General features: G+C 45.9%; 1 protein-coding gene across 1 annotated transcript in view; it reads right to left on the reverse strand.

Moving 5' to 3' along the window:
* The window catches only part of Igf1r (insulin like growth factor 1 receptor), a 279,154-nt gene that overhangs the window by 49,225 nt on the left and 216,493 nt on the right, over positions 1–13,436 (reverse strand). Inside the window, exons 6-8 of the mRNA XM_057755916.1 lie at positions 6,127–6,341; positions 3,730–3,856; positions 2,080–2,318 (exon numbers count right to left, since the gene is read on the reverse strand). Of these exons, the coding sequence (XP_057611899.1) occupies positions 2,080–2,318; positions 3,730–3,856; positions 6,127–6,341 (581 nt within the window). The remainder of the gene's footprint in view (positions 1–2,079; positions 2,319–3,729; positions 3,857–6,126; positions 6,342–13,436) is intronic.

A 13,436-nucleotide genomic window follows, 5' to 3' on the forward strand; every position in this document is an offset into this window, starting at 1 on the left:
ACACACACACACACGATCATGGTATGTCTCTTAAGCATGAGGTCCAAACAAGATGTTTTTAAATCTGAAACGTGAAAACAGATTGTGCTTCCTAGTTTTATGTCAGCTTGACACAATGAGAGGAGGGAAACTAAATTGAGAAAATGCCTCAAGAAGATAGTAAGACAGAGCTATAGGCATGCCCGTAGGATATTTTCTTAATTAGTGACTGATGTGGGAGGGCCCAGCCCACTGTGGGTGGCGCCAACCCGGGGCTGGTGGTCCTGGGTCCTGTAAGAAAGCAGGCTGAACAACCATGGGGGGCAAGTCAGTAAGTTAGCAGTACTTCCTTGCCTCTGCACAAGTTCCTGCTGTGGCTTTCTTAATGACCAACTGTGATCCAGATGTGTAAGTCAAACCCTTTCCTTGTCCAGGTCGTTTCTGGTCATATGCCACATCAATAGAAAGCCTAACTCATGTTTGAAACGCTCAAGACCCTGAGAACTGCTGAGAGGCAGTACGTTGGGGGAGCAGGACTAATACTAACTTTTGCAAAGAAAATATAACCTTGTGATGCCTGCTTCCTTAAGGGTTCTCAAAAGTATTCCCCAGTTTATTACTAAATAGTTCAATGACAGGTTTCCCAGATGAAGCAGAGGCAAAGAATGGACCATGTATGTTACACCGGTCCTGAGCACTTGTGAAGACAGGGGCCAAAATGCAGTTTTTAATATTTAGGAAGAAGAATCAGATTTCTTAAGGATCTGCTGTAGGAAGAAGTTACACCCCACCCCCAAATCTGCTGCAATGATTCTCTGGGGACTGTTATTCCCAAATTTTAAGATAAAAAATGAATATATTCTGTTGCACTTGAAAATCCACGAAATCAACCCATTCCCAGGACCAGGAAGGAACCTATGGAAAATTCACTTCTATGAAGACTGCAGGGCCAGCAACCTGACTGTGACAGCTATGGGGTCACCAAAGTAGGGAGGGTTGGAGAAGTAAGGTCATCTGAGCTCTATGTTATTTAAAAAATTTTCTCACTCTGCCATTTTATGCTTACTTTGTGCTGGTCTGGGGTACTTTAGCATGCATTACTCACTGTACAGAATCTGTTCTCAGAGAATGTGTACTGTGCTGCAGACCGTGTGCTCCTCACCCCACAAATCACTGTGTGGAAACCCTAGCCTTCAAGTGTTGGGGCTTTGCAAAGCGATTAGGTCATGAGGGTGGAGTTTTAATCAACAGAATTAACACTTACAAAAAGAAGGTCAGAAACTCCCATGTGCACTCTTTCGGGCATGTGAGGACACATCAAACAGATCCCTATGAGCCAAGAAGTCGGCTCACACCAGACACAAAATGCCAACTCTTTGATCTTGGGCTTCCCAACCTCTGGAATTGTGAGAAGTATGTTTCTTTGCTTTGTAAGCCAACTCAGTTTGTGAGATTTTTCTTGTAATTGCCTAAATGTATTAAGACAGTCATTATCTTTACAATGAAATATATCTTTCGACCTCTGGTGTTTGCATACAAATTGACAAATGTTTACTATTTCCAGGTTTGGAGTTGGGGAGTTAGCATTTAAGCATACGAAGAGAAGATAAGGAGGAATCAGTTAGTAGTCCCTACTTGGCTATCACAATGCTCTAAGCCTATTAGTTTTGTAGGCTTTATTTGCCTGCTGAAAATGCTGATGGCTACTGAATAAAGACAGAAAGTAAGTCACTAGAGGCAGGTGGTGCACAGGTCCCCATCATTTTAGGTCCTAGGAGTCAGCATTAAAACAGATGAAAACAGACATAGGTAGCTACATCCTGGGCATTCAGAGAGAAACCATCTTACAACCCTGGAGGATACGGGTTCATTAGCATAGAGCAGAGAGATAGATGCTTAAGATGGTACCAAGTCCAGAAAATGGCCCAGGAGAATTTAAGGTGTTAGCAGTGAAAAGACTATTATAATACAGTGTTAAGCAACAACAAACATCTCATTGCTGGCCCTAGAGCCATATTGTGCCCATTTAACTATAGCAAGCTTATAAAAATTCAGGGAACGGGGCGGGGGGGTGGGCAGGCTTATCTAGTGCCTGGATACCTGATGCATTGGTGCGAATGTACAAGATTTCACTTTTGGCCCCACGGATATGGTCGTTTTCCACCATGGTGAGGGTCACAGCCTTGACATAAACAGCATACTGGGTCCAGGGCTTCAGCCCATGCAGTAAAATGCCAGGCTCCCCCTCCTTGTTGGGAGGCAGGTCCACATCCACCATGTTCCAGCTGTTGGAGCCACAGGCATCCTGTCCATCGTATTCTGTAACGTTTTTAAAGGGTCTGAAAGACAATCAATGGAGAAGAGAGAATGCTGAAGGGCTCTGTCACCACAGCTCTCAAGAAACCTCCCCAGGGGCTGAGCTTGTCACACTGCCTATAATGGGAGCTCCAAATAAAACTCATCAACAATTAGATTTCTATACAAGAATAAAATCAAGCATCTGGACTCGGGGGCTCACCAGCTATGAACCACAGAACTGAACAAGCAGCCTCAGAGACAGCCAGTTCTATATTCACAGGGACTGAAAATACTGCTCCTAAGACATGCAGATGCTGACTTTCTTCTGAATTAGAGCAGTTTTTTTTAAATACGAAAAAAAAAATCACTGCTGTTTAATGCAAACATTGGATACTGATAAAGGATAACTTTTGAACAAAAACTTTCTTACCCCCCCCAAAAAGTTTCTAAAATATAAGTTGATAATAGCTGGCGTTGACGCTTAAATATCTCATTATACTCAAATATTTTATTTCCTGATTGTCTCAGAAAGTGGCATTAGTGAAATCACCAGGTAACTTTGGCAGTGTATTGGCAGCACTTTCAAAGAGAAGAGGGTTTTGCACAGATACATGGTGGGTGGGTGGGTGGGTGGGGCTTTATGAGATGGAACGGCTGCTGGTCACTGGCTTCTGAAATTATATTAACGGACCTGTGAACAACCACAATGGGAGATGGGGGAGCTCCATTCCTATTTCCCACGGGCTATAACAGTTCCCAGGACCCTAGTTCAAGCAGCATGGGAAGTACCAGCCGCTGCCATGGGCACCTTTGCTTCTGGGAAAACGGATGACAGTGTAGACTGGGGAAAGCATCTGGACACAGGAGGCCAAGTGGGGTGATGGAATGCCTCCAAGAGTTGCAACCTGGAGCAAGTCATGACTGCATAGGCAGGACGATGCCATCAGTCCTGGGGACGTCTTGGAAGACCCTGGAAACTGTTGACACTGAATGGTCCCTCTCCATTCTCCTTAAATGCTAGAGGGCTCACGACCCAGAGCAGGGTCTGGGCAAGGCCTTGCACACATATAGTGAATTGAAGATATTCGATCAGTGAGAGCAGTGTATCCTATGGCGTATTTCGGGGACAGAGGCTAAAACGGTATTTTAACCAAGCCCACATTATAACTTAATTCAGTCCTTTTTCCTTTGGGTTGAACTTGATCAAACACCAATACCTTATAAACAAAGAAAGGCCTGAAGGTAATACTCTCCTGACTAGCTGTCACAGGTTGGGACATTGTCATGTGACAAACAGAGAGGCTACATGAGGAAGAAGTGGTCTCCCGGCCTGATTCTTCAAAGGAAATCCACTGATTCCCTAGTCAGCCAACCTATACACCAACCAAAGGTCCAGTGATCTCCACCCTCCAGCTCTACACCACAATGACAGGCACAAACACAGAAACTCACGCCTCCTTGTAGTAAACTGTGAAGCTGATAAGATCCCTGTAGTCTGGGGGCCGGTACCGGTGCCAGGTTATGATGATGCGGTTCTTTGATGTGGTGGTAGATGTGAAACGGAGAACGTCACTTTCACCTGGGGCATGAAGGACATCCGTGAGGGACAGAGATCCACGCATCTCTACAAAAGCTGTGCACTACCTTTCCTCTCTCCTGAAGCTAGCTGTCCACTCTAAGCTCTGGCTGCATTTGGTAGGAAGTGTTCTTATTTTCCATCAAGGGTCCAAGCGTTTCACCAGGGAGTTCCTATAGGCTCCTCTTTCATTGCACTGGCCACCTGCCTGCTCAGGGAATAGGGCATGAACCTGTAATTGTCCTTAGTGAAAGGTGGCTTTACCTTTGAGATCATCTATAGATACTGTCTGCTAAAGGAGATCTGGTTAAATGACAGCTAATTTGTAGGCTGGCCTGAGAGGACACAAATGCTCTGCAGGTGTGGACATCTGCTGGCTTCTGTAAAGCCACCAAAAGCAGCGTATCTTAATCTGAACATGACACCAAACTAGCAGGCTAGAAGACCTCCTTGGAGTGCTCTAGCAGGAACGAAACTAGGTGGTCAATGTCTTGGGCAAGCCTTGTGACCTGTGGGAGGTGCACCCTGGCTGTGAGGTACCAGGCACTGAGCCTGTCCTGACTTCAGCACTCTTATTCCAATTGCAAAGGTTGGAACTGATGGTCAACATTTTGCAGGCCACTCAAAGCTCTCCAGCGAGCTGTCCTCGGCCCCCAAATTGCCTGCCGTTAACTGTCACGCTAATGAGCTAAAGGCAAGAGACTCGGAACAACTGAACACTGAGAGGTCTTCTGAGCAAAATGTGCTCCATGGAAATCCAGAGAGCACTGCAGGTCCAGCTCAAGTGTCACGCGAAGAGAAAACCCTGACTGCTTTCAAAGGAAAATAAATGGCTGCTGAACCCATGTCAGGCTGCCTGCCTCTAAGGGAGATGCACTTGGAAATGCTCTGGTCCTAGACTTCTACTATGGTCTTAATGGGGAACAGGGCAGGGGCTCTGCAGGAAGGTGAAGATGTTGGCTATGTACACAATTCCCACCTGGACAACTCTTCCCTACATGCCTCCCGGGTCCTAAGGGCATCAGACAAACCTGGATACAGCAGACAAAGCTAGCCCCTCCTTTGTGTGTTATGTGTACATTTGGTCACATGACTCCTTTATTTTCCTACTAATGCTCCAACGTCAAAGATGGAGAGTCAAATAAAGCTTTAGCTTTTTTTCCTTTTAAAGACTGGGTCTTAAAGTCGATGTCCCCTGCATATGTTATGGTTGTGTAGCGGAATTTCTGTGGGACTTCTAACAGTGGGAGTGGGGGCTGTCTCTGACTCTTTTGCCTGCTTTTGGGACCCTTTTTCTCCTACTGGGTTACCTCATCCAGCCTTAATGTGTGGGGATGTGCATAGTTTTATTATAACTTGATGTACCATTGTTGGTTGATATCCCAGGGAAATGCGGAGGAATGGATCTGGGAGAGAGAGGGTGTGGGGAGAAGGACGGGGGTGGGGGTAGGGGTGGGGGGCAACTGCAGTCACGACGCAATGTATGAGAGAAGAATAAATTATAAAAGAGTCAAATAACAAAACAAAACTGGGTCTTACTATGCAGCCCAAGCTGGCTTCAAACTTGCAATCCTCCTGCCTCAGCCTAGTAAGACCTGAGATTATAGGCATGTACCATCATGCCTGGCAGAGCCATGGCACTTTTAAAAGCAGTTTTCCATACAAGGCTAGAGAAGAAAGTCTGACATTTCAAGCCTGGGACCACACTTGGAGAGTGGCTGGGCTAACAGGCTGAACTCTAGCCTATGATCTCAAGGTGAAAAACGGTATCACGAGAACGATATTATTACATCATCCGAAATGTGAAAAGCACTATGGACTCAGTGATGCGGGTGCACTTCTCTTCAAAGAGGAGGCCAAGTGTGAAGACCAGGAAACCTGATGCCCACAGAAAGGTGCTGCAGCGGAGCTTCTACCCTGAGCCTTTGGCACCACGGGAGAGAGAGGCAGAGCTGGCCTGTTCACAGTGCTGGAGTGGACTGGCTCTTTGACAGACACCGTTTGCTCATATTGAAAAGATATTTAACTGTGCACGCTCTAAGAACCTACTGGAATGTTTATTACACTCAGAAGGATGCTTAGGAAAATGTATCAGTATGAATGTAGCAGGCACCAGCCCACTAGTAACTGAGAAGACATACGCAGAGGCCAGGTACTGGCTAAAGTAAGGCTTGACTGATACCCCAAGGTGAAACAAAGGAGGGCCTGCCCACGAAAGCCACAGGCTGTTATCTTGACTGTGGTAGCACAGTGGTTTGTATGCCTTCACTCACAGGAAGCTCGCTCTCCGTTGTTCCTGGTGTTTATGTCCCCTTTGCTCTGGCGGCCCTTTGTTCCTGTGACTTCCTCCATGCGGTAGATTTCAGAGACACACAGCTTGGGATTGAAAGCAAAGTACATCTTCCCCGACCTGACGGTCAGGTTCCGGTGGTTCCAGTCCCACAGCTGCTGCAAGTTCTGGTTGTCCAGGACATAGAAGGAGTAGTTCCTGGAACCACAGAGATCCGCATTAGCAACCGACTGTGCCTACCCTCCAGCAACACAGAACCTCTCTGTGGCCATGTGTGGCTCCACACCAATCAGGGGCTTACCTCCTGGGGTTCTGTAAAAGCAGACAGTCACCGTGAACACGGGCAAAAAGATGAGCCAAGGACAATGTTTTGAAATCGATAGGACACTAATTAACTTTGCGACTTCTATTACCAACACACAAAGGTTCTCCCCACCAAAGGATGTTCCACGAATCATTCCCTAGAAATGCCTTTGGTTACTTTCCTCAGAGCCAGATATGTACAATGTGCTTGAAATCAGCCTACAGGAGAACAGACATGCTCTGCTACTCAACCGGAACAGCTTACATGCTAGCAGCAAAGACTGCCATTATCCCCGGGAATAAATCCTACCCATGCCCAATCAGCGGTGCATGATGGGACGGGAGACAGCCTGGCTGCTCCCTCTTTCACACCTCCCTCTCACTACAAGAAGCCTTCATTTCTGTCTCCAAAAAGTATGGGAGGACAAATATCCACTAAGTGTTTTCTCTGGGATCTCCCATCAGGGTAGCAGGGCACAGGGTCCAACAGTGGCTCTGCACGCTTGGCATGCAGTTTGTTTTCACCATCCCCCTACCCTGAAGGTTCTGATACACAGGACCAGAGTGGATCAGGAATCTGGACACTAGTCCTGGGTCCGCGCTTAAAAAACCTGGAGTCTACCGGGATTAGTGTGGCACTATTCCCACGGCCACTTTCCACTAGACTAGAAGGTATGGCCAAAGGGGAGGCAGTTACCTTTGGCCATCCTCCTCTCCCATCTAGGGGAGGGCAGAGAGCAAGAACTCTCTCTGCTGGTGTGTCCACAGAAGGGTTCTGCAGCAGGTCTGTCTCTCTGCCGCTACCCTGACTGCGGGCAGTGTGTCAGTAATGGTTCTCAGCTAAGTAAGAGGTCTGATCCTCATGAACCATGCATCCTTTCTTCCTTGCTGCTTTCCTATCAGACAAGAAAGCTTGCCCTGCTGAGCCAGAAGTAGCCAAGACAAAAGAGAGTCCCTAAGTCCTGCTCTGCCCCAAAGGGAGTGCCCAAGGTATCTCTCTATACCTGATGAGGGTCTTCGCCCAAATCTGAACTACTAACTAGGGGTCCACCTGCAACCTGACCTTCACATAGCAAGGCAAGAGTTCCACACAGCTGCACTGCTGCCAAGCGGCCCTGGACAATTCCTATAGAAACTTGCCGGGAGTGCAGAGGCAAGGACTCAGGACCAGAAAAGCTATGACTTCAACGCAACATAAGCCGCAGGCAGGTGCCTTAGTGCTATGAAGAGCACTGTTTATGCGCTGGAGTTTAACAGGTGAAGTCTGAGTTCTCACTGGCTTTAAGAGTCCTTAGGAAGGCCAGGGGGATGGCTACACAGGCAAAGGCTTCCAAGCACAAGTCAGGTGACCCAGACTCCTGTGAAGGAAGTAAACTGACTCCACAAGGTCATCCTCTGACCTCTGTACATACACCTCTCTTACATACATCATGTGCGCACACAACCAATAACAAAATAAAGTTCTATTTCAAGAGTCTGCCCATCTAGGAGTTGGAACTCAAGTGAAATCTGCCCAGCCAAACCTCAAGGACCCCAACACATGTACATGCAGGGGCTCAGGGAACCAGCAATCCTTTCCTTTCGTAAAAGTGTTTCCCTGCCATGCTCGTGTCTTGGAATGGGAATCTGAGACACTGATCAAAGGAATCCAGATTGTGATACACAAGGCTGTATGTCCTAGAGAAGTCCTGGAACCCCTGTCAGTCAGAACTGTCACCCACAGAGCCATCAACCTTCACTCTTATTGATGGTGGGGGTGGTCAGGACAGTCAGACAACTGAAGGAGAGGTGTGACGATGCAAAGAACTGGTCCCATCATGAGTCCTTCCTGACCCATGAGATATTTTTAGGCTTTGGGCTCATCTCTAACCTCAATGGTCTGGCTGTTCCCAGGTCTCAAGAGTCCCAGGAGGCAAAAAAAAAAAAAAAAAAAAATCTTGTGAAGACACCTCCAGGCCGGATGCAATGGGCCAATTAATCAGGTCAAACTTCCATCTCAATCTAGGCCAAGGCCTCTTAGTAAACTAAATTCACTAGCAGGAAGCAGAACTGTACCAAAAATACCTTCCTTCCGAACAAAACATTCTTCTCTCCAGAGAGGAAGCATGAACGAGAAAGCAGGAATTTGACAAATGAATGGCAGGCACATAGAAATTCAGGGTATTTGACTAATCACTTTGAAAAGCGAGATTATCTTTCTACAGTAAACACAAACTTTTTTTCTTTAAACAATGCTGAGAAGGCTGGGAGCCAGAATACCGATATCAATAAAACCCAAGCATCGTGGAGTCTGCAGACGGTAGAAAAAAATATGAACCTTCACCAAAATAATAATCTAAGTGTTTGGGAGTGCCCTGTCAACTCAGTGTTTGCTTTCCAGCCCCCGCTTCCCTGGCATCCTTCTACAATCAGGTGCAAATTAAGAGATGATCCCAGGCGGAGCTCTGTCTGCATACTTTCCAAACACTAATGTGTTTGAAATGGCATTGTTTTTTAAAGGAAACCACTCAGCAAATGTGATTTCATAAATTGTTCCTAAGCTCTCTGGTTCTTTACATTCACAAAACAGTTTTAAAATCTGAATTGTTCTTTTTTTTTTTTTTTTTTGGCTCCTACAGGTTGTGTGATGCCCTGGGTTTTTTTTTTGAGATTGATACCTCAGCTCTCAGTTTTTTCAATGTTAGAAAACAAAAATTTCCCCTCTACCTGGATGCGTTTCACCGCCAATGTGTAGACCTTACTGGGGCAGCTGGTCACCTCTATGAGGGACTGTGACATTATAACCACACAGCACACACTTCCCTATGACTTGTGGCCGCCATTTCTAGGCCAGCACCACCACCTCCCTTTTGAATGCTGCAAAGGGAGTAACACCTGAAAGACTGTCGGGGACAGGGTATATAGAGCATTCGGCGCAGGAACTGAAACCAGCCCTGAGCATCCTTTCCACTGCTTACGAAGTGCCAACTCTGGGTGGTTTACTTGGCTTCTCAAGGGCTGCAGTTTCTCTGCTTCCCATGGGAGGTGTCTTCTGGTCTCTTCTGGCCCTGAGGCCAATGGGAAGAATTGGATGAGCTAAATATAAAAGGATGCTGTGAGCTTTGAATTGCCTCACAAAGGTACAGGATGACCTTGCTATTCTCTAAAGTGTCAAAGTCCCAGAAAACATGCAAGTCCTGCACTTTGATACATAGGGATGAGCCTCGGGTCTCCAACCAACACAGGACCCCCTCCCTCAAGCCCTCAGTGACATATTGGGAAAAAACCTACAGACACGCATACAACCAATAATTCCTGTTCATTTCCACAAGGAGACACTACTTCCATCTGTTGACAGCAGTCTCTAGAGGGCATCAGAAGCCAGCACACCCAAGCTGTCACCGGCATAGCCATTTCTACCATCACTCAACCCATCTGTAGAGTACTGGTTCACTTCAAGACCAAAGTTACACCATCTACATGGGTTCAATGAGTATGGAAATAAGACACCCAAGTAGATCCAAACCAAGTACCACACAGATCCACAGAAAAGGTTGTTTCTGGTGTAGTGCTTTTTAAAAACAGCTCTGCTGAGGTACAATTTACCTTATAAAATTGTACCCATTATAAATTATATGTATATATATACCTACTATAAATTATATACATTATAAATATACAGCTACATGGGCTTCAGTAAATTTATACAGATGTCCAACCATCATCCCATCATCCAGATTCAGAATATTTGCATCAGGTCAAAGTGCCCCCAATCTGTTCCCAAACCAAGCACCTCCCCAGTCTGTCCACCCATGGTACTACATGTCCCATCATGACCCAATCCTTTTGGTGTTGAGTAGTATCTTTCTGTATATATTGTGCTTACCCACTGATTCACTGACGAACCCCCTTGGATTTGATTCAGCAGGCTATTTTGGGTAGCTATTATGAAAATGCTGCTATGAGCATTTACACACAACATTTGCATGTGCACGTTTTCAGTCTCTAGGTAGAGCCTAGAACTGCCAGGTCACATGACTAATTTTATATATTTTAAAAGTCCCAAGCATGTGCTAAAATGAGGCTATGTTAGGACCTGTGGTGGTTTGAAAGAAAATGGACCCCCAGGATGACTCTATTAGGAGTTGTGGCCCTGCTAGAGGAAGTGTGCCACTGTGAGGACACGCTTTGAGGTCTCTTTTCTCAAGCTTCACTCAGTGTGACAGTCAGTTGACTTCCTGTTTCCTGCAAGGTGTAAGAACTGTCAGCTCCAGCACCATGTTCGCCTGCATGCTGTCATGCTACCCATCATGATCATAATGGACTGAAACTGTGAGTGAGCCATCCCAATTCAATCTTTTCTTCCTAAGCGTTGCTGTGGTCATGGTGTCTCTTCACAGCAGGGTCTAGTCCCAGAGCTGCAAGAAGGCATTACGAAAAACCGAGTCTCCAAAGTCAAACGGAACAGAGTAGAGATGCCTAAACATATGAAGACCTCTTCTCACTAGCCACCTTTTTGAAATTTTTGTTCTTTTCAAGACAACAATCCTTGGCAGCATCAAAGAACTTGAACTTTTTTTAACTTATTTGATTGCCTCCAAACCAAGGTTGTCCGAAGTAGAGCATTTTCCAGATAATAAAAACATTTTCTCTTTTATTCAAGGGAAAAACACCAAATTCCTCACCCAGTGGGAGAGAGAAAAAAAAAAAACCAACAAAAACAACCAACCAACAAAAACGACAGAAACATGACTTTCCTTCTTCATTCCCTCCCACTATCCATAAGCTCTGGTAGAGATCAGGCAATCCTGCACTACAGATCAAGAGCTCTATCAATGCACTGCACCACCACTGCTGAGGAAAGCCCTGCTCTCTTTGGGGTGTATGTATGTGTGCCTCACATGCAGATATGGATCCTTCTGTTACTCTCAGCTCTCAGTGAGCCCAAAGCTCATCGTTTAGGTTAGGCAGGCCAGCTTACTAGCAAATTATTGGTTTCTGTCTGTCTTAGCTCACCACATGGAGCTACATGCATGTACAGCTATCTGGGGGATTAGGATTCAAACATGGGTATCATGCCTGCCCAACAAGTGCTTTTAACCACTGAACCATCTCTCTGACTCCCATGACATTCTTATTATCTAAAGTTGGGATTAGAGATGTGTGACATTACAGAGTGAATGATGGTTGAGGCCTTCTGGAAAAACCAAAGGATCCTGCTGCTACCTGGGTACCGTTCTCTGGATGCCCATTCTGATCTGTGTTCAGGTAGAATTCTGCTTCACCTGTCGCCAGCCCGGAAATCAGCTTACAGAAATGACTCTTCATGAACATGCATGACCCAGGTTAAGAAGGCTCAGAAAGAAAACCCAGGAACTACTCTCTAGATAAACTACTGTGTTCCATGGGGGCTGCTCGAAGGCTATGTGAGAGGGACTGCGGTGTTTCCTTACACAGCTGGGGTTGAAGGATACCTCACGGGCAATGTTCACCTTTCCATCAAAACAAAAGGCTTCAGAATCATCCTGAACTAAATGGAAGCATTTATTTTGTTCTCACTAGCCATATGAGAGGCTCAACAAATAGAGTCCTTCAATAATGAGTTGAAGCAAGGATGCTTAAAAAAAAAATCACAAGTGGCCTGGGGATGGATGGATGGATGGATGGATGGATGTATATATATATATATATATATATATATATATATATATATGAATAATTATAGGGATAAAGTCGTCATTTCTAGCCCTTGCCATGTATGTGCCAAAAATATACAGAAATACTTAAAAAAAGTACTCAAGCTTAAACCTGCAACTCTCCCTACCCAGGTTTACTGACTGATTTGGGGTGAGGCATAGCAGGACTTCCCTTCTCCCATAACTGTAATGCATCACACGTTCCGGCAAACACTGGGGAGAAGGTTACCTTGGCTTAAAAGGAAAGCACCCCGAAACTAAATGTCAGACATCTCTAACCCTCCTCTCTCCAAAGCCAAGCGTGTCCCACAGTTTACCTAAATGACACCTCCACACCTGTGTGCAGCATCTCTGCCTGCAATCCTACCGTGGCCCACCTCCCCAGCGCTGTTTGGAAGACAGGCCCAGGATGGCATTCTTTGCCTGCCTCTTCCCGACTGTCTGTCTTTGCCCCCATGCTCCTCCAGTTCCAGAGGGTGGGCAGTCTTCGCTGTCAGCTCTCCTCAGGAGCCTGTCTGACCTTCGCCGACCACAGATTCTGCCTTCTGATGTCCAGGGCACCTTCTTTTCTTTGCCCTGAAATTCTTTGAAAGTTGTGCTTTGTGCCATCTGTTTGTCTGCTATCACAGCCCATTCTTTCCTTCATTGAATGAGGGAGAAGTGAAGGGGCTGAGACCAATCTGGCCAAGGAGAGAAAACAGGTGACTTCTCAAACAAACAGAGCCTCGGAGTTCATCACAGCTGAAGAAAAGGCAGACCAGAGAAAGCTACTGCTAAAGACTACTTAAAGCTACTACTAAAGACTACTAAAGATAATCTCTAGGGTCCTAGACAGACACAGCCTCTAGGTAGCAGCCTCTAGGCCTCCCCTGTCCTCCCCTACTTTCTAAAACGCTGCCAGCAGGGCGGGGCCCTAAGCTTTCCAGAGAAGCTTCCCAAACACAAGCATCCTTACCAAGACTTGGCCGGTACCTCACATGTAAGTTTTAAATAATGAAAGACACGCTACTACAAATATTCTTGGAAATAAAAGCCGGCTTTCAATTTTCTGCTACATCTAAGGGCATGATACTTTCAGTTAACTCATAACGATAAGATACCACATAAAAATCCTAATAAAAATAAAGCCTCCTCTCCTCTATGACTATCACTTGCTCAGTCTGAGAAAGGGGGGAAGCGTATGTCCTTAAGAAACTAGCAAATGTGACAGCTACTAATCTGTCAAAGAAGAAGTGCTTACCGATGCCAGGGATTCCAGAACACAGAGCTACTGGTGCAAATAATGAAAAAGACCGAATTCCAGGTCATTCTAAAA

Source organism: Chionomys nivalis, chromosome 23, assembly GCF_950005125.1.
Source record: "Chionomys nivalis chromosome 23, mChiNiv1.1, whole genome shotgun sequence".
NCBI classification, from domain to species: domain Eukaryota; kingdom Metazoa; phylum Chordata; class Mammalia; order Rodentia; family Cricetidae; genus Chionomys; species Chionomys nivalis.